The sequence below is a fragment of the Colias philodice genome, chromosome 20 (genome assembly GCF_061535455.1).
Source record: "Colias philodice isolate Cphi_HAF_F1 chromosome 20, ilColPhil1 Martin Lab GWU primary, whole genome shotgun sequence".
NCBI classification, from domain to species: Eukaryota; Metazoa; Arthropoda; class Insecta; order Lepidoptera; family Pieridae; genus Colias; species Colias philodice.
This window is the reverse complement of record NC_143105.1, coordinates 994544-1016141: the sequence shown is the minus strand read 5'-3', so window position 1 is coordinate 1016141 and position 21598 is coordinate 994544. Positions and strand designations below refer to the sequence as shown.

Genomic DNA, 21598 nt, shown 5'->3' with positions numbered 1-21598 from the left:
TTACTCAGTCAGTTCAGTGGTTCAGTCTCTGATCCTCTGACAACTGACAGTTTGTATGTTGCGTGAACCGGAATTGTCTTGTAAACTGTAATTGAATCATCCGTCATCCGTGACCGTCAAGTCGGAAATTAGATAAATTTCGTGAATTTCGGTAGTTTTTAGCGAAATTATATATTTTTACAATGTCGCGACAAGGAGATAGACCAAACCAAGCTCAAACATACAAGCTTGTAGTGGTTGGCGGCGGTGGAGTTGGAAAAAGTGCTATAACAATTCAGTTTATACAGGTATTTTTCCGTATTTGTAAAGTCTACGCCTACGAGACGTATGTTTGGCTTTACCTAGAACTTGCCGAGAGCTATTTTGAAAACTGAAATGTTTCTTTGTAATATTGCAAGTTTGTTAATGGCGTTTTCACATGTATAGGATCATGTATATAAATAGTGCTGCTGATGTTATGCCAAGGTGATAGCATTGAAGACGCCGCCCACTGTGTATTTCATGTCATGAATTCTTCCATAATTTTTATTATCTCCACACATGTACAACTATTGTAATAACATACTACCTTTGAGCTAATAAAACTCTTTGATGCATTGAGAATATATTCCTAAACCAAATTAATTATTACTTACTTATAAAATTAATTTAAATCTAAAATTAATATTGATCATGATCACTTCTTTCCTAAAAATTATCATAATTATATAAACAAAGATAATCTATAAAGTCTTTGTTTTTATTAGGTATGACATCATCATGCTGAATTAAACAAATTCATAGATCTGATTCTCTATATAATGTTATTTGTGGATTACTATTGTTTACCAAGCTTTTTTATATTGCATTAAAAATTATCTTTTTAACAATATCTTAATTTAAAAAAAAATAGTCTTAACATCCATTGGTTTGAATCCTTAATATGTTTGTCAATATTTTTCTTGGTCACATCATCGTTTTGATGGATAAATTCATCCATCAACTGCAACAGGACACTGAAAAAAATTACAATCTCTATTGAATATACACAAAAAATATAATACCTAATTAATCTTACTGATTATTATATTATTTTAACTTGTTAGTGAAAGAAAATCTCTATGACATGAGAATGTTATACATAGATTTATCTTGCCCATCTCAATTTATCCTACACCATCTTGCTACAACACCTCTTAAACAAAAAGTGATAATCGAAACACTAATTAATGTTAATTGCCATATTTTCAGAGTTATTTCGTAACGGATTACGACCCCACCATTGAAGACAGCTACACCAAACAATGCGTCATTGACGATATTCCAGCTAAACTTGATAGTAAGTTCTTATTATTTAAGCGAGCAACACATTGATTCATTTATAGTTATTTGATTCATGAGGAAAACATGACGCCTTCTATGGTAAAGGAAAAGCAAGTTTCTGGTTAATAGAATGATAATATTGTTGTATTTATCAATTCCAAATGGAGTAAACATTGATTTATGACTTGTTTTAAGTAAATTATTACAATCTTTATTAAATATGTGGCATGTTGAAATGCAAAGACTAGGTTTATCTGTTATCGCTTCATCTTATCATAAATCTGTATGAAATATATAATGCAAAAAATTGAAGATATGTTCAAAGAAAAGGCTTTTTCTTTTCAAAAATCAACCCCTTGAGCTCAAATAAGGGATAAAACCTTTCTTCGACGTACGCGGAAAAAGCCGGAGGTCACAGCTAGTTGTGATTTATAGATACATAGATTTTACCCTTCAAGCACAGTGTTACTCACGTCTCCAACCGACAATTTGACCAACACAAAATTTTAGTAAAATTGTTACATATTATGTTAATCAGCCAATATTTTCGCATTTCACATTCAAACGAAGCTTAAGACAATTAACTAACTTTTCTAAAAAAAATTTCTAAATACCTTCCACAGTCCTCGACACAGCCGGGCAAGAGGAATTCAGTGCTATGCGCGAACAATACATGCGTTCCGGTGAAGGTTTCCTTCTCGTGTTCTCTGTGGCTGACCATGCTAGCTTTGACGAGCTCTTCAAGTTCCACAAGCAGATCCTCAGGGTTAAGGATCGAGATGAGTTCCCCATGCTAATGGTCGGAAATAAGGCTGATTTGGAGCATCAGAGAGTGGTTAGTTTTTTTTTTGCATGCTTAGAATTGTGGCAAGGCTGTTAGGTGATTAAGTGCTTTTGTCTCATTCAATTTAATTATAGTAGAGGGTAATTTAGATGAACAGTTTAAAATATTCTGAAAAAAATAATTAAGGTGCTTTGATACAATAATTATGTGATAATCATGAAAATAATATTTCATATTCATTGAGATTTGAGACAAACAATGATGAACAATGAACGTAAATCTATAGACACGTAAAAACCGATAAAAAGAACAGAATGTATGCTGCTGAGGTAAGCGAAAGATAGGAAAGGACATCTCTAATCTTGAAATTTTTCGCATACATAATTGCAATAACGTACACTTAATATTAATTCCGTAATGTTCATTTCAGGTAACACTAGATGAGGCACAAGCCCTCTCCCGCCAACTCAAGATCCCATACATTGAATGCAGTGCCAAAGCGAGAATGAATGTAGACCAAGCCTTCCACGAGCTTGTTCGTCTCGTGAGACGCTTTCAAGAAGCTGAAAGGATCCATATTAAATCGGAACACAGGAACAAGAAGAAGAAATGCACAATCTTGTAATGGACTGATGGTTGGACAGTGGCAGGTAATATAGGCGATTTTTGTAACGGCATTTTTGTATGGATAAAAATTACAAGGTTAAAATTAATGTTTTATACTAAAATTGTAGTTGTGTAAAGGCAGCTGTATGTTAGCTGTCGACAGTTTGAGATTTTAAGGGTAATTTGTACTGTCTAATGACACGAGAAAAATATACAAAAGCAAAAATTTTTTTATTCATCTAGACTTCGCTTCGTTTAGAAGCCCTTGTGAATCGCTTAATGAAATAATTTTCAGTTTTGATAATTGGAAAAAAATTTAGTTCTATAACATTTTATGCTTATATTCTGTAAACAGTTTTTACTTTGCAAGTCTTCTAATTGCATAGGCATTGTATTTGACATGAATACGAAAAAAAAATTAACATTATGATTTTTTTTTGACAAATTCTTACAAATGTTACCTGCTATTATATGCAAATAAAACGGATGTTTATTTTTAGTTCTGTATAGGTTGTTTGTGACCACGCGAAGAGCATTTTTTGTTATTTATTGTCCCATAGCGTAAGTTATAATATTTATGAACTTGTGACAGCTATTTTGGTTCATTAATGATTGTGTCTATATTTCTGTGTACTTTATAAAAATAATTTCTATTTCAAAATATTAAGCCATATAATTTCGTTCTAGTTCTATTCTATTATTTATCCATTTATTTTAAAGTGTTTTCAACTTGGAACTGGCAATATCTACTCAGAAATTGCCATCAAAATATATAAAAAAATTATTTATACGAATTTCGTTTTTCGTAAAGTAGCACCAAAGCAGCTGTCACATTAGTTTTAATATTTCATACACGTAAGCTTTACTTTAGATGGGCGTAGTTTTTATTATTGTATATTTATTTGATTATGAATACATCACATAATATTCAGTATTTCAAGCACAGATCATGGTGCTAATGTCGCACAAGATGGATAATAAGTTTTAGGCGTTATGATGCAATAACAGGTTTATTTTAAACATTCAAAATTATTGTTTTGAAACAATAAACTGTGAACTTGGTCATAATATGTATGTTTTTATAACATATGCACCTTACTTCTATGTACCTACATCATATGTATTTGTGGATAAAACAGTTTATTTTATAGGTAAAATGCGCACTATTACGCAGTTAAGTTCGATAGTTATCGTTTTAAGATTACAATAAAGTGGATACATACGTCAAATGAAAATTTACAAAATGTTATTAAGACTTTTCAGAACATACAATTACATTTTCCGTAACCTTATCTCTTTATCGCACAGAAATATCATTTTCCTAATAAATTTGAGTACAATGAAATTCTAACAAGCTAATTCAATTTGAACAAATTACAAATGAATCAATGGAAAAAACGTTAGTATGTCTAATATTATGCGATGTTGTCTATTATATCCTTTGTGTTGCCATCATATGTTAACTTTTAATTAGTACGTGCTTTTAATTGATGTCACGTAGTCGGTAAGTAATTTGCATAGATGTATCTTTCATTTGTTATTATTTTCATGCCACACACCATGTCAGGAAATCCGTTGAATCTAGTCTCAATTGAATATGGTCAGTTATTAAACTGAATAGCATCTCTAAATTAAAAAAAAAATAAAAAAAAATGGTAGGTAAGGTTATATTTTGCTTTTTCTAAAAAAAATTTAATACCTAAGTACTAAAAATATTGTTTTGTGTTCACCAAAGAATTTCGATTCATTACAAAGTAAATGGCTCTTCTTAAATTTATGCCAATCAAAAAGGATATTGCCGTTTTACTGCTCGAAATTAATATCAACGGATTTTACGTAACATGTATGGCCAAAAAGTGCTTTTGTATCGATGTTTTGAATAGTAAAATTGCGATTTAAAATCGGTAAAATATCGTAACTCGTATAACAAATATACTATGTACTCTTTAACAATTACTTATTAATACCAAAGTGCGTTTCGTTTAGAAATCAAAGTACCTTTTACACTGCGAGGTAATAAACGTAACTAACTAGTATAAGTTTTTGTATCTAAATGTATTAGGTATTGTAATGGTCGTTGTTTATATTATTACGTCAATGTTATATAGAACTTTGAGTTCATGCCATTGTGAGATTATGGATGTCAAGTTTTCATTCAGGTTAAGATTTTGTTATACGGCATCCATTCATGAACTACCTATTTGTTAAAGTGAAGAACTGGTAATTCCAGTTTGATAGTCTTAACATGAACGGCTTTTTGCATCTGCAAATTATTTGCTTTTTTTAACATTAAAATACAATAATGCAAAAGAGGTTGATTTTAATGATGAGTGTAGAGGAAGAGTAAAGGAAATCTACATAATTATAGAAACATGGATATAGATGTGTTACACAATAATCTTATATATAAAAATGAATCGCAAAATGTGTTGGTAAGCGCATAACTCGAGAACGGCTGAACCGATTTCGATAATTCTTTTTTTATTATATTCCTTGAAGTACGAGGATGGTTTTTATGTAGAGAAAACGTAAACATGTACCACGGGCGAAGCCGGGGCGGACCGCTAGTTAATTATAAAGTTTCTGGTGATTAGAGATGTAAGTACACCACTTCTACACTCCATGTTTTGTATGTTCACAATTTTCTAGCATTGACGAATTATTGTAACTTAACACAAATAAACCAATAACATAATTTACAATATTATAAATAGTTAAGGCATTAGTGTAATGAATATATATTTTTTATATTATTATTATTATTTGATTGTACGAATTTTTTTGCGAAATCACAAGTTTATGTGCACAGATTTTGATAAACGTTTACAATATTTTTAAGCTTTACAATTTACATAGTGCCAGTTTTGGCGGCAATTTTTTTTCCACCGTGTACACAGATAATGTAAATTATTTTGCATACCTTGTTTTGTGTAATATTTTTTACAATGTCGTTTTTATATCATTGTAAATAATGTAATTTATAATGTTTACAGTCTTATACATTATACCTTTTGATATTGTTCTGTAGTTGCCATTGAAATGTATTTACAACTAGCCATTTGTATTTAAAGTACCTAGTTGTTATTACATTTGAGTGATCGAAGAGGTAGAATAAAGTATCACATAATGTCTAATACCATGGAAAATCTGTTCTAATAATAAATATAAATACCAATGTACCTATGTTTACCCTTTATGTTTAAACAACCACTTGGTCAATACATCAATAAAATGAAAGAAGTTGTATAGGGTAAATTTTTTGATGTTGAAAATATAAGTAGGTATTTTATAGATAATGCTTATAAATATTTTTAACATCAGCTGACATTACAAGTAAACCACTATAACTTTCCCTGAATAAAAAATTTGACGTAAGTACAGGAAGTCGAGCAAGTATGAAAATTTTCGTACCTATTTGACTTGAAAAAGAACGTATTTATGTATTGACAGTTTTTTATTTATGTATGAACTCTGTACGTATTTTATTGTGGTATAATGAAAGAGCTTTAACCTAAGGCACTGGAGCCTGACTAAACTGTTGTTAAGGTAATATTGTAGCGTAAAATAAAGTAACATGAAAATGTATTGGTTTTTTTATTACTTATTTTTAGTTGACCCTATTTGTTCATAATAAAAGGATCAGTTTGTAAGTCCGAATTCGTGTAAGTAATTATTTCATGACGTATATTGTACTTTTTATAGCTGTCCTGAACGCCTTTTAATAACATTATGTTTCATTGACAATTATTTTTTCTGCGAGCGTATAATTTTCTAGTCCCTTGTGTTGGCCTAAGTGACGTTCATAACCACTATGTACAGATAATAATATAAATTATAAAACTAGGTTACAACATAGTTTCTTCTCCTTGTTTTAACGTTATTGCTTGGTACTATGTGTGGTTAAAACTTAAAACATACAAGACGACTGTCTAGTACAAACACAGTATGAACTAGAGTTTTCAGGAGTAGGAAATTTAAGAAAAGTTTCGAGCTAAAAAACACATTTTATTCCAATAAAACAGCAATAAACTATCACGATTAAATATTTATTTTACAACATTCTATTCACTTATTAGCAAGAGCAGCGAGGTCTGCAATGCAGCGGTCCAGGGTTTGCTTTTCCTGGTCCGGTGTAATGGCCTTGGTTACATTGGTTACCACCCAGTCAACGAGGTGCTTCTGTTCGAAGCGACGTTCTAAGACTGCCTTTTCGAGTTGGAAGTCAAGACGACGCTTGACCTGTTGAAAAAAGATATTTAAATAAATAAATATTAAATATTTCAGGACAATTTTCACACACGGCACGATCTGATCCCATACTGTATTATGGAAACCAGATTGCTATTATATTATTATATAATTTTAAATAAATACTTATATAGATAATTAACACCCAGACACAGAGCAAACATCTACGTTCATCACACAAATATTTGCCCCAGGTGGGAATCGAACCCACAACCTCTGGCTTGGAAGGCAGGGCCACTACCATCAAGCCAACTGGTCAGTCAATTTCATATTATGTTTACTGTGAACGTAAGTTTTAAAAATATTTTTAAATGGCAACAGCAGAACTTTGATTTGACCCCAAATCTATCATTAAAATAAATATTTAATAATAATAGGGTTGCATTTAAAATGTTTTTAGATTAAATTGTTACTAGGTTAGTTTTAACTAAGAAAAGGATCTGAGTTACTTGTTTACTGAGTATGCGTATAATAATAATTAATGAAAATTCATAATTGTATTAAAAATAATTGTTTCATCGAAATAGAATGCGCAATTTTGATGCAATATTTATTCAGACTAGATTTCTAGAAAAAGTAGTTTGTTCCACAAATTAACTATTTATGTTTTGTTCCTTCATTATTCTAATTTTAGCCATAAACAAGACACATTACCTCCTGGTAGGTGTTCATGAGACGTTCCCTATAAGCGGCTTCGAGTTGCAGCAGAACATTCTCCTTTTTAGCCTGGATGAGCAGTTCTTGACCTTGGGCCCTCCATTGAGCATCCTTTTCTGTTTCGATGGCTTCTTCTAAGTGCTTGATGGTGTCTACTCGCCCTTGGTTCAGGTCAGTTTCGATTTTCTGGAAGGTTGATTAATAAATTGAATGTAATTTTTTTTTTGCCGTTTAATCTGCAATCAGTCGCAAGACTATAAGCAGATGTGGTGCCTGCGCGAGATTCAAATAAAATGTAATTAAAAAGTTTCAATAGTTATTTATAATCTTGCACAAATGGACTATTATGTTTTATATTTATTCATATAATTTTATTCAAAACATTGTACAGTATGAATCAAATTTAATGGCGGCTCGGAACGTTCCGATGTGCAGAAATCAATTTGAGCCAATTTGACTTTTACTGCGTGCACATGCAATCACAGCTAACTTTCGCCATTAAGATTGAATCAAGCCAAACCTTATGTGTGGAAAAGGTTTCGTAAAATCAATTAAAAAGCATGAATCTTAAATCTATACTAATATTATAAAGCTGAAGAGTGTTTGTTTGTTTGAACACGCTAATCTCAGGAACTACTGTTCCTGATTTGGAAAATTCTTTCGGTGTTAGTTAGCCCATTTATCGAGGAAGGCTATAGGCTATATATCATCACCCTAAGACCAACAGGAGTGGAGCAATGCGGGTAAAACCACAGGGCACTATATTAACATATAGTTCAGAGCAGCTTCCTATCATCTCTATAATATAAAAATGAATTGCAAAATGTGTTGGTAAGCGCATAACTCGAGAACGGGTGGACCGATTTCGATAATTCTTTTTTTATTATTTTCCTTGAAGTACCAGGATGGTTCTTATGTAGAGAAAACATAAATATGTACCACGGGCGAAGCCGGGGCGGACCGCTAGTATTTCAATAAATTATACATTTCAACGTACGTCAACTTCCTTGTCCAACCAAGCAGCGATTTTAGGACCCATCCTGGTGGTACCATAGTAGACCATCAGCAAGATAGACAGACCAGTGTAGTACTCATGTTCCATGACATAGATCTCCTTGCTAAAGAGGTAGGTCATCAGACCAACACCAAATGTGTACGGTCCAGTCACACCGGTCTTTGAGTGGAAGAATTGGAACCTGGAATAAGTAATTACAAGATTAAAATATTGTGTAATTATATTGTATAAGTTGCAAAGAAAATGTTATTGAAGTTTTTATTTCGTGGATCATTTAAAGGAAAATAACTTGTTAGCTTAACTGATATAGAAATAGGATTGGTATATTATTATAGTCATTATTTGATACAATGGTTTTAAAGGTTACTATCTGTTCTTATTAATTTCTAAAAAATACAATATTTACAGATTTAGATTCTGGACTTATTACAATTGATAGCGTTTGCAAAGTATAAGCCTAGTTATAATATTCCAATTGGAAAAAAATCTAAATCATTCCATTGAAATCCAATGATAATGGTTGGTCACAAATTTTATTTATAATATTTGAAATGTAGAATTTTTATTGTTTTAATAGTTAGATATAAAATATAGCTTTAGATATTGATATATATAATTAAACATTACCATTCTTCTGGAATGAATCCGAGTCTGACTTTGCCAGGTTCACCCCTGACTGGTCTGGGGAAGTTCTTCTCATCTCGCACTCCGGAGACCTCGGAGCTGGAGGTACGAGCTACGAGGGCTGTTGGAGTGGACTGCCGGGCCAATACTGAGAATATTTGATAGCAACCAATCAAAATAATGTCTATTACCTAATGCTACTTGTAATACCAACTATGGTATGAACAATGATATCGATCTAATGTCTGTAGGTTTTGAACATCGAACAAATGAGTAACTTGATGCGAATTTGTTTAAATTTTTTCGCTTATCAGTGAGATTTTAAAGGTTACTTTTTACAATTATTTTTAAATGTTATGTTACAATTAAAATAGTTAATTAATGTCGTATGAGGCCACCCGATTGTGAAGCTTTAATAATTTATTTATCTTTCAAAAAAAGAACATTAACTTTTTAAAACACGGTAGGCACTTGTCAAACAGACGATTACATAAACCTGAAACCACCCGAACACCAAGGTTAATTTTCATTTTTATGTATTCTATGATTCCATAAATTTAAAGTTAAATTGAAATACATACCTGAACGCAAAGCCACACGAGATAGCATATTTAAAGCGTATTTTAGTCTTTAAAATTTAATTTTCCGACAGTCCCACAGAATAGTACTTTGCATTAGTGATGTTCGTAAACCGCAAACTAAAATCGGATATTTTTATAATATTGACATATTAGTGTTGGGTGTGTAGCTGTTGTAGACTATCGATAAATAAAAATAGATTGTATACTCGGGATATTTAACACACCAAAAAAGGATATTATAGAATTTAAAAAAAGACTTTGTATGTATTAAAATAATTAAACATTACTGTTAAAAAGCGAAGTGGTTACAAAAAGTATAAAACTTTCAGGTATCTGGCAACAAATTGAACTTTATTGATCCAATTGTGCGAAATTGTATCTCAATACATTTCCTTGAGTGGCTAATAAATCTAGTGATAAAAACTAATACTAATAATTATTATTCTCTTTGATAAACAAAAGGAAAATGGCAAATATTAATAATATATGGAAGATGATGGTTAGTCGTTGCAACGATGTCGCAACCGAATATATTTTATAGCTGTTACTGTGTAATTTCTTTGGTTTTATTTTCATTTCCTAATCTCTTTCTGTAATTTGCTTCTATGTGTTTTTATTTTAAAGCGCAAAATTATATAAAAAATAAATTAAACATAAATGAGAAATATCGATTACCGATTAGTGCGAGTATTTTACGACGTAACGCTAAATGTCAAATTGAGTTTCGACATTAATGATATTGGAAGAATGTAATGTAATGTGTTTACGAAGTTTTCAAACAAGAAATAATTATTATTTTGTACGAAAATATGGGGATTATTACGTCCTGTTGTAAGCCATCAGCCTCAGATGTGCTAACTCCAGACACAGTAAGTGTGTTTAGTTCTTTAAACCTTGTTTATGGATGGTATGCGAAATTATTATGATCTATTTATCATACTATTTTTTGTTGTAATATTTACGTATAACAATTTTGCATGTAGGTTCGTTTTTCTGGTCAATACGTGTTTTAATAACATGTTCTGGTTTAGATTAGATTAAATTAATACCAATATCTAACTTGATTTAATAAGATAGGTAGGCATTATAAGGTGAGCGTCAAGTATAATACTTTTGTTGTCTGTTGCTAACATTTATATTATTAATTTCAATTAATACGTAATTCATGCGACACGTGCCTAATCCTGTTATTTTATCTATTAATAACTTATCATTATCCTTTATCTTATCCATAATTATACAGTAAATAAAAGCTAAGCCTTTAAATGTCAAAGAAATAAATCATATATAATGGGTATTAAAAATGTCCATATATTTTCCTTAAGTGTTTCAATTTTGTTATACTAACTGCTCCGCGCGGTTTCACCCCGTGGCTCCACTCCTGTTGGCCGTAGCGTGATGATATATAGCCTATAGCCTTCCTCGATAAATGAGCTATCTAACACCGAAAGAATTTTTCAAAACGGACCAGTAGTTCCCAAGATTAGCACGTTCAAAGATACAAACAAACTCTTCAGCTTTACAACATTAGTATAGATTGCGTTGACATAGGCTACTTTTTATCGCAAAAATAAAACAACGTAACAGCTGTTGCATGTTTCATGAGTGTCAGGTGCCAATTTTTAAATTTAAATACTATTTGATTTAGTAGATTAGATAAGCACAAGTAGAAATTAATTAGTTGCTAGACATTTGACGGCACAATACGCAACTCCAAAGTATAAATAAAAAAAAATGCTTCGTATCCCTGGTTGTCCTTTTGTATGCTTCAATATTTTGTATACTGAATACACTTTTCAAAAATTATTACTTTACACAAAGTAACAGTTAGAAAGGTTCTTATTGCCACTTTTTAAAGTCTATTTTGATTCACAAATGAAGAAACTACCCTCAATATTGTGTTTTAAGATGTGTTATAGCTAATCATCATATTATGATCAAGTAAAAATGTGGTCCCGGTTTTACCATGGCATCTTAAAGCAGCATTATTTCCATTATGGGAAAAAGCAGCAGCTATATAGTTGTCTAGTGCCATCTCATTTCCACACTAGAATTACCCCCCTTGTTTGATATATATGTAGCACTCTCAAATTTTTAGTTTAATTACTTCTATAGTCAAATCTTCTCCTATTTCCTATGTTTTCACATCTCTTTAATAACAAACTGACCACTGATGCATGCTTGTCTTTGACATTTCTTTGAGAATTCAATAATAATATGAAAATGAAGCATTGGCGTCTATGAGTCACTGTATTTATGCAGTCGTTCCTCCGTATAGCAGCTTGGATTGTAGAAAATAGTGGCTTATGCCACACTTACGCGTTTCCCTCGGTAAAGCTATGTTTACAATGACCGAGATACTTATTGCAGAAAATACTTCACGAGGCTACTCGCTCTGTATGGCCTATTGAGTATTGACTAATAATAACTTGCTTATAGCATTATAGTGTGATATTAATGTCAATAAACGAGGTGAACAAAAGTATTAAAAAGTCAATTGCCTATAAGTATATTAATTGATAAAGCAGTGATTTTGATAAAGTAGGTAGATGTAATAAAAATATTGTCTATGGTATAATTATAATAAAAAATAAAAGCATTGCGTGGTTTTATAAAATCACGGTAAAAATTAAACTTTTTCACATTAAGGTCTCACCACACTAGGCGTAAGCAACGCGACGCGACACGCTAATATTCTTTCTAAGAAATTGTATGAGCCACAACGCACTATGCTACACCGAAACTGAGCGCCATGGACGAATTTGACCAATCGGCAAAATCGGCGCGCCGTGTCGCATCAGTTAGGTACGCATAGTGCAGTCGGACCTTTATAAGCAATAGGCCATTAGTGGTGCTTGATAATTTGCTGACGATTGCTCTGATAAGCCTTAACCCCGTCCGACTAGGGCCCTTCCGGCCTCCTCCACTCAAGCTACAGCTCACTACACACACAGGGGGACGCCCTTGGGCATGTCGCTACCAGGGTGAACCTTCAGTTCACCCACGCATCCGCGTTAAAATGTAAAAGCCCTTCTGGGTAACTATGAGCGACACCACACAAAAAAAAGCACCTTTAACATTATTCCTCCTCCGCGGCCGACAGTAACTAGTAAGACGATATGCAACACATAGATGAAAAAGTTTGATACGATGCGATGTAATAAAAGTTTCACTTATATAAATAAAAAGCTTTTACTAATAAAGTTTTCTACCCGCGGCTTCGCCCGCTTTGTCTAAAAACCTAACTATAATTATTTACTAAAACCTTCCTCTTGAATCACTCTATCCAAAAAAGCAACTGCATCAAAATCCGTTGTGTAGTCCGTTGTTAGCTTGTATAAAATATTGTTTTAGTAGCATTTTTATACTTTTACATGAATATAAATTGTAATTACTTAATACATAATATTTGTAATAATAAATTGAAATTGTTAGCTTAACTCAATGTTAAAAATGTCTATGGATTGTCTTAGGTTGTAGTCGTAAAGATATAATCATACATACAGACGTGAGAAGCGACTTTTACTATGTTATTTAAAGATCCCTCAAAAATTAAACTACCAGGAGACCAGACGTCGCCAGCAGGTGGAAGCGGCTGAACGTCGTCGGGCCCAAGAAGCGGCCCGCGGCGTGAAGGATCCCGAGCGAGTTAAACGCATGCAGCAGCGCGCTGAAGAGATGGAACAGCGGGAACAGGAGCTGGCCAAGCAGGGGGGAGCTACTCTGAAGGTGAGGGTTTTATAAATAAACTAGCTTTCCGCCCGCGGCTTCGCCCGCTTTGTCTAAAACATAATAAACCTTCCTCTTGAATCACTCTATCTATTAAAAAACCGCATCAAAATCCGTTGCGTAGTTTTAAAGATTTAAGCATACAAAGGGACATAGGGACAGAGAACGCGACTTTGTTTTATACTATGAAGTGATAAATAATAAAAAATGTATAAGTATCTGGTATGCAATTAAAACAATATTTTAACAACTTCTTTAGACTCGATTTTGACTTATCTGTTGCTGCTGTAACAAAAAATACAAGAAAATAAGAATAAAATAAATATTGAAGGGGGCTCTCATCACCCGTGAACGGCTCGACCGATTAAGATTCTTTTTTGTTGTGTTCGTTATTGTCAGAAGGATCTTATGGAAAAAAAAATCTTAGGAAATTTCGCGCGAGGACGGTACTGCGTCTGTCGGGTCAGCTAGTAGGTAAAAAAATAAAAATTTTCCACAATATTGATAACAGCAACACGTAGACGCTTTACAGATTTCCCAGATTCTAAGAATATTCACTTAAAAACAGATAAAGTATAATTAAACGAAAATAGAATGAATATTAAGATATAAAAAACGTGATTATACGTCAGTCTGCTCGTTATTGATTATTATCAAGTTTATGTCAGTTCTTATAAAAACTAGCTTTCCGCCCGTGCCTTCGCTCGTTTTATCTAAAATAAATTCTGTACGAAAACTTACCTAGACAATCTATTGAAATAAACCCCCATCAAAATCTGTTACGTAATTTAGATCTAAGCAAACAGACATACAGCCGTTACGCCTTAAGGAAGGGGCATTCGTTCATGAGTAGAATTTCTGGCCCATGCACTTTGTGTGGGACAATAACACTCTTTTTTTACCTCCCCGTGTTATTTTCGATAGAAAACTTAGCATTTGGAAGAGAAAAAAACATGAAATGTTTTTAATTTTTATTAAAGACCTTAAATTGAGCCATCCTTCTTCCATTTACGATATCACAAATTCTTCATAGATTTTTAGATGTTTGATGAAATTTAAATATCCTCAGACTTCGTGAACGTGTGTAGTGTGTAAGTACTATGTAGTGATACGACAGAAAACAACTGTTACAAGAATAATAAGGTGTAATTTATAGTACATATTATTCATACCATAATTTAAATAAAAAGGAGAAATATTTTAAAGAAAGAAAAAAAGAGCGTGTATACCGAACATACGTGTCAGAAGTAAACTTCTTTGACAAGATTCAAAGATATCAAAATCGTCGCCTTTCTCCATGACGCGGACGTGACAATATTTCCATGATGCGACCTTGAAATTTTAGTCTCAACACACTAAGAGAAGCTTCACTTCAATAGGTTATTTGTACGAAACAACGAGTCCAACTGCACTTATCCGATTTTTAATACTGTAACAGTGTTGTTATTTTAATTTTTTATACGTAGCGACTTAGTCTTTCTCGGTCAATATCACGAATTAACATTGGTTAAATCTGAATATTAACATAAATTTTAAATTAATTCGTTTTACTAACATAGTGTGTATTTTATATGGATCCCTGTGTCTAAAAAATCAAAATTGGCTAACTAGTTCTCTCAACTCACTCAGAAATATTTCTCCTTAGAAAAGAAGAAAAGATTTCAAGGCAAAAAGTGCATCTGTCGGTTACTGAATTGAGTATTTGACGTGAAGAGCGTATCAAACCATTCTTAAAATGCTGCTTTAAAAAATTTTTTTGGGACAATGTTTTCTCAGACCTTAATCAAATCAGTTCTCAATTCAAAAACCGGCTGTTTAGAAAAAAATAGTATTTCTACATCAATGCATATATTTTAATGTAGGTACTTTTAGATTTTTTAACAGTTTTAAAATCAGTATGTTTCTTTTACAGTGGTCGGCCGAATGAGATCAGGCCCAAGGCACCAGCAGCCAGACACCAAATGAGAAATATAAATACAAGAACTGAGATTCTTAGTTATCTGTGGACTGACCACAAACAATAATGTATATCAATGTCTATTGTCTATGACTCTATGCTATCGTCTATGAGCTTTAAACCGATTTTTGGATTCAATTCTTTACAATACATCACTACACCTTTTCTATAACTCTTTCGATGTTTCTGTGTATTATGCTAAATAATTTATTAAAATGTATATTATGAATAAGGTATTATGAATTAAGTTAAACGTTGTTGTAAGGCGTGTTAGTGTTTTTAAATTATAATTATTCACGATTTTTTTGCTTTGATTGTTATTAAATTTTAAGAGGATATTTGGTTGTTTTTTTTCTGTAAGTATTTATAGTATTATGCTATGTAGGTTTCCTTGTTTTTTGTATATTTCGGATGCAATTTTATGTATTATATAAGATTTTTTAATAGTAGTGTATAATTAGACGGCAACTACACATGTAACACGTAGATATTGACCAAATAGCTTGTATGTAGTAGAAAGTAGTCAATAAATATTATATCCAAATAATATCAGATATTTTAAATTCTAATATGAGCAAAATCTTATGGTCTTACCACAAAACAATTTAAACACAGTCTAACTTTAAACCAGGGATCTGTCACTTTAATAGTTGTCTATGGGAAATACGACAAAACCAGATTAAAGAGAACCCGCGCTTAAAGTTAAACCGTTTTTTGTTTAATGTCGTAAAGTATAAGGCCGGTAGCAGAGCTTCACCAACCATCAGTGCGTACGTCAGTCGCGCTTGTCATATGTATGGAAATTCATAAAACCGTTCATAGCTAGACCGACCATACGCACGCGTATTTCCATACATATGACAAGCGCGACTCACGTACGCACTGATGGTCGGTGAAGTTCTGCAACCGGACTAAGTGTTAATATCAATCGCTTTATTGATATTTTACCAACAAAGTCATGTGATTGTGTAATGTGTGTGCACTGCGCTAAATTAAAATGAATCAAATGCGATCAAAGTGGTATTGAGAACTTTAAGTTATATTTCAACAAAGTAAATTAAAAAAACAATGAAGGAAATCGGACATTTTTACTCCTAATTTTTATTGAACTTTATCTGTATTGAATACAAAGAATAAAAGACGATCCTATTTAATTAGATAAGTACATATGAATATAATCTGTCCAATCAAATACTTTATCCGATTTTATGATAATTATAATTATCATGGATTATTAATTAATAACATAATTGAACAAATAATAACAAGAAATCAATCTAGATTCTAGAAAATTAAGATATTTCTTATTATTTCAAATTTTAGAAAGATATATTTTAGCTTGCAGACTTTTTGCTAAGTTTTTACAACAGTCCAACAAAAATACAGAGAACATTTTTATGTAGGTACCTACTGCCAATATGTAACAGGAATAGGTATGGAATACAATTTTTACTATAACCGTTAAAATAGGCCTATATTTTTCTGGTTTTCTATTAAGGCCATGAGCATTTCCTCGAATCAGTTTCGAATTTCGTCGAATCACTCGACGCTAGAGATATTTGAGTACCTACTTTACTTATCGACAAAAATGTCACTTGTCATATTAGTCTAAGAGCCCGTGGGAGATCGTCCTTCACCGATCTGATAACCAGCATATTCTGTGTATCGAAAACTATCAGTCAAATAAATTTCATTTGGTTATCAAAAGTATGAAGGTGATGAAAAAAAAATCGATAAAAGTTAATTTAATTAAAAATAGTCATGACCACTCTTCGATAGGCAAGCAATTGCATATTTGTTTACAAAAAATATTTAATAAAAAATAAAATACGTCTCATCTGGTTATTAGATCGGTGAAGGACGATCTCTCACGGGCTCTCCAACTATATAACAAACAATATTATAGAATTTTTTTCTTCTTCAAAAGGCTACCGTAAATGTATTAAAATTAATATTTTGTGTAGTAGCTTTTTAAATTGTAGATAGGTATATTTTTGAATTAATTATATATGTATAATTATATTACGAGCATTCAGGAAGTAGTGTGCTGACAATGTTATGTCAAATTATGTATTGGTTATGTAAGATTTTATTATCATCAGCATAACATGTGATAATAAAAATCACGCTTTATATACCTAGATAAATGACGCAGGTGTTCTATTCGATGCTACTGGCGATGCAAAGTTTCTTCAAATTATATTTATTTCATTGTTACGTTTAAGGTGAAAGCACGCGAATATAATCAAATACGAAATAGGAAAAACGAAATATTATGTGCGTTGCGCCATTAGAAAAATTAGAAATGGTTACCTACTGTTGTCTCACTTGCACACTCATGGTCGATATATCGACTTTCGCACGTAGATGTATATAAAATAGTTTATTAATTGAAGTGGATATCAATGGTAAACTCATTTAATCAAAACTGAAATAGTCCAATCTTTAATGTTCTTATTGCTTTAAACATTAAGTGGCCTATATTTTGTAGTTACGGAAATGGTTTTCACAAAGCGGGCGATGCTTGATTTTGATGCTTCTTTCAAAGGCCAGCCCTACTAGTTGGACTGAAACTTTTGTGGACACATGCTATGTATAATCAAGATTGTTTTCCAAGATGAAGAATATAGCCAATATTTATTTGATCATAAGTTTTAAATGAAAAATATCGATAACACTTATAATTTTATTAGCCCGATTAGAGACGTTCATGTTCTTCAAATGTTTAATATGTTTTGTTATTATGAAATATTTCCGTAAAATGCTACTTCGCTGTATTTTAATAATGTTAAATTGTTAGATTTAGATATTTTATAGATAATAGATATAATATAAAAGTGAACGTACATCTCGAATTTCCTAATTAATAATCTTTTTAATGGAGTCTTGGATTTACAATACCTACTTATAAACGGGTGCAAATTTTACTTTGGCGCTCTTTTTACTCTTGGAGGCTTTCTTGGTGTTGTTTTATAAGGTAGTTTCGGAACATCTTACAAGCGCAGAAATCAATTTTAGATATCAATGGGATATTGAGGGACGGGTATCTGCGTGAACGGGAATGTGCACTCGCAGCTAACTTCCGAACCGCCATTATACATTTAAATCTCTACCAATATATTTATCACTTGGTGCCTCCCTTAAATTGGCACCCATAATATCTGGGCCTATTCTATAAAACCTATCTTATGAAAACTATGAATAATTTGTCTATATACCTATGTATATATTTACGCCTAACCTATGTACCTAATTATTATGACCCAATAATGTTCCCTGAATCTTGAATTGTCTACGAATTTCGACCAATGTTACTATTCCTACCAATACAATGTTATTATACTATAAATATTTTCATAATAAATGTTAATATTGTGTAACCGTATTTATAATAAATGTTGTGCAATGTAAATATTTTGTTTTTTTTTTATATACCTAAACCTACTGCGCCTAAATCTCGCTTATCAGAAATATTATATCACTACCTGCGCTCCTTGGTTTCATCCGCGTGGCTCCGCTCCTGTTGGTCTTAGCGTGATTATATATATCCTTCCTCGATGAATGGACTATCTAACACCGAAATAATTTTTCAAATCGGACCAGTAGTTGCTGAGATTAGCGTGTTCAAACAAACAATCTTCTGATTAGTATAGAAACAGGCTTTAGAATTTTTTTCTTTTTTCTATATAGAAGGTAGGTATAATCGATCTCTTAGAATTGTAATTTTGTACCGAATCTACACAAAAGCGAGACGTTTCGACTTCCGAAGGAGTTTGGTTAGGAACACGTGAACGGTGACACTCGAATTTTATATAAATGTGGGTACTTATATTATATAAGGTAGGTATTTTAGTTTCATTTTAATAATTTATGGTGATATTTTTTGGTTCTATGCAGACTAGAGCGTATTGACCTGAATCAATGCGTCTTCGAAAATACTAAACTACTTAGTTATTATTTACGTCATATCCTACGGAGCTTTTCTCAGTGCAAAAATCAGGGGCGTTTGGATGATTTTTTTGTACGTTTTGCGTAGTTCTTCATTGTAAGACGCGAGTACTATATTACTTGCTCTGTGGACGCGAGATCGAATTCAGTCTTGTGAAGGAATTTATTCTATTAAAAAAAAAATTGGTTGTTTGTAAAGTAGGTAATTACGATCGAGATGTTTACGTGATAACGTCTTATTGGTGGCAGCGCTCGAGATGAGACGGGAGATCGGTCCGTCTCTCTCTCGTTATACCTGCGATCGCGCTCGTGAGGTTTTGGTGTGACACAAGTTTCTGAACATGTCACCCGACTAAAACGATTTTAAAAACGTTATCACGTTAAAAAATATAATTTTGTTAAGCATTTGCAAGATAAAATATGAAATACAACAAAACACCCGCATTCCATCGCGATAATGTAATACATAATTTTGGTTGAGATGGTTATTTAATTATCTCAATAGATGGCGTGGGGTGTTCCTTAGACATGAAACCTAGCATAAATTTGATTGTTTTTGCGGCATCACGGGTGCCCGAGAGCACAGAATACTTATAATAGTAGCATAGAACAGAACCTATAGGCAACAAGAAGCAACACTCGTGTGTGCATAGTAGCTAAGCGGTCAAGACGTCCGCGTCGCCGGGGAATCACGAGAGACAATCACGTAGAAAAGAACTGCACAAATAAATATTGACTATCGCTCACGCTGCCAAATCCTCTTGAGGCATATTATCTTTTGATAATACATATTATCGAATTCATTCAACTAACTTCTCGGAAAAGTATAAAAAACAAAAATTTGAGTATCGGCACTAAAATCAGGTTGTTTTTTCGTTTCATTCAAGATTATATAAATGGAACGATTTTACGATAAATTAAAACTTACTATCGTAGTTTTTAAAACGGCCTAATGGTTTTAACTTTCAATAATTTTGTATTGATAGGTAAGTATGTATATCAAGCGCGGCGTTATCAACTACATACATAGGTACCTACTTTTAAGTTTAATACCCTTTTGAAGGATTCAAAAAGTCCATTACACTCATTTACACTACATGATTAATGCTATTAGAAATGAGCGCCGAATTTTTTGCATTAGCAACTTAAGAAACAGGTTTTTTTAGGTGATGGGTCTATAGGCACAGAATAATAACTAGTACCTATCGTCTTTAAGTATAAGTCATACGGTCTACCTACGTACTTGAGTGTTGAGTTCAAATTCATGTCGTGCATGTGTGGATGTGTTTGACTGTTTGAGGATAATTCTTCGACGGAACTGTAAGAATTTAGTATCCTAGTAGATATACATATTATTAAAAACCCCAACAGTATATGAAATTTAATAATATGAGCATAAAGTCCCCTTTTATTGTGGTCAAAATTTCCTTTCTTATCAGAAAGTGGTTTGTGAATAACTCATGAGCAGTCAATTAGTTCTTTTATAATCTGTCTGAGTCATAATATACGTAAAGATATGATTATATGATATCTGGAACTTGGGCAGATATGCTAAAAGATTTTGATCTTTAGAATAAATAACTAAAAATATTCCGTTTAAAAATACATCGTGGAATTTTTATTGTTCTAATTATGACTCTATATATTTAGGTATATTAATAGGTATATCTGGGATTTCAAACTCAAACTCAAACATTTATTAAATCAATTAGACATCTTCTTGAAGCACTTTTGAATCGTCATAACATATTTTTAAATTGACCACCGTATCGAAAAGCAGTATCTATGGAGAAGGACCATCAAGAATAGTTGCTCTTTAATCTAATTTCATAAATTTTCCTTACTTCCTTACTTACTAGAGTGGCGCAGGAACCCAAAGTTTTTTTTTTACGTTGGGAAATGCACTTACGCATACTCCTCTACAGTTTTTTTTTACTTTTATCGTGACAAAATCAAACGTTTATCTCGAGAAAAAAAGAGCGCCAAAAGTGGTTTATCGCAGATAAAACCAAAACTAAAAGTAATTACACAAAATGCTCTGACCAATATCTTGCAAATGTTTTAATATAATTGTTTATGAAAAAAAAATCATAATAAGTATTACCATGTCAAGTAGAAAACGTAAAAGTGTGAAAATTAGAGCTAAC

General features: G+C 32.1%; 3 protein-coding genes across 4 annotated transcripts; 2 read left to right on the top strand and 1 right to left on the bottom strand.

Annotated features, from left to right (window-relative positions):
* The first annotated feature begins 53 nt into the window (after positions 1 to 53).
* On the top strand, positions 54 to 5092 carry Ras64B (ras-like protein 2). Its single transcript, XM_089707888.1, has 4 exons — positions 54 to 287; positions 1231 to 1318; positions 1926 to 2137; positions 2517 to 5092. The coding sequence occupies exons 1-4, from the start codon at positions 183 to 185 to the stop codon at positions 2709 to 2711; spliced, it is 600 nt and encodes a 199-aa protein (XP_089564014.1). The 5' UTR covers positions 54 to 182; the 3' UTR covers positions 2712 to 5092.
* Positions 5093 to 6719: 1627 nt separating this feature from the next.
* LOC149479229 (ATP synthase subunit b, mitochondrial-like) lies at positions 6720 to 9978 on the bottom strand. Its single transcript, XM_089707979.1, has 5 exons — positions 9818 to 9978; positions 9240 to 9384; positions 8595 to 8793; positions 7595 to 7783; positions 6720 to 6931 (listed from the first exon to the last, which is right to left on the bottom strand). Exons 1-5 carry the CDS (start codon positions 9843 to 9845, stop codon positions 6758 to 6760), a joined length of 735 nt encoding a protein of 244 aa, XP_089564105.1. The 5' UTR covers positions 9846 to 9978; the 3' UTR covers positions 6720 to 6757.
* Positions 9979 to 10523: 545 nt separating this feature from the next.
* On the top strand, positions 10524 to 18915 carry Svip (small VCP interacting protein). 2 transcript variants are annotated; one of them, XR_016317199.1, is made up of 4 exons: positions 10524 to 10686; positions 13382 to 13546; positions 15459 to 16229; positions 16420 to 18915. XR_016317199.1 is itself a non-coding variant. In XM_089707891.1 (3 exons), exons 1-3 carry the CDS (start codon positions 10627 to 10629, stop codon positions 15471 to 15473), a joined length of 240 nt encoding a protein of 79 aa, XP_089564017.1. In that variant the 5' UTR covers positions 10524 to 10626; the 3' UTR covers positions 15474 to 18915. The 2 variants fall into 2 exon arrangements, 1 of the variants encoding a protein (XP_089564017.1); XM_089707891.1 differs by having other exon boundaries at positions 15459 to 18915.
* The last annotated feature ends 2683 nt before the right edge of the window (positions 18916 to 21598 follow it).

What these genes read in the sequence shown, in the direction of transcription:
- Ras64B (XM_089707888.1), top strand. Translation starts at nt 183, where the DNA reads ATGTCGCGACAAGGAGATAGACCAAACCAAGCTCAAACATACAAGCTT. An exon ending in TAACAATTCAGTTTATACAG is followed by an intron (nt 288 to 1,230) that starts GTATTTTTCCGT and finishes CCATATTTTCAG; the next exon opens with AGTTATTTCGTAACGGATTA. An exon ending in ATTTGGAGCATCAGAGAGTG is followed by an intron (nt 2,138 to 2,516) that starts GTTAGTTTTTTT and finishes TGTTCATTTCAG; the next exon opens with GTAACACTAGATGAGGCACA.
- LOC149479229 (XM_089707979.1), bottom strand. Translation starts at nt 9,845, where the DNA reads ATGCTATCTCGTGTGGCTTTGCGTTCAG. An exon ending in TCGTGTGGCTTTGCGTTCAG is followed by an intron (nt 9,385 to 9,817) that starts GTATGTATTTCA and finishes AAATATTCTCAG; the next exon opens with TATTGGCCCGGCAGTCCACT. An exon ending in GGTTGGACAAGGAAGTTGAC is followed by an intron (nt 7,784 to 8,594) that starts GTACGTTGAAAT and finishes TCAACCTTCCAG; the next exon opens with AAAATCGAAACTGACCTGAA.
- Svip (XM_089707891.1), top strand. Translation starts at nt 10,627, where the DNA reads ATGGGGATTATTACGTCCTGTTGTAAGCCATCAGCCTCAGATGTGCTA. An exon ending in ATGTGCTAACTCCAGACACA is followed by an intron (nt 10,687 to 13,381) that starts GTAAGTGTGTTT and finishes TTAAACTACCAG; the next exon opens with GAGACCAGACGTCGCCAGCA.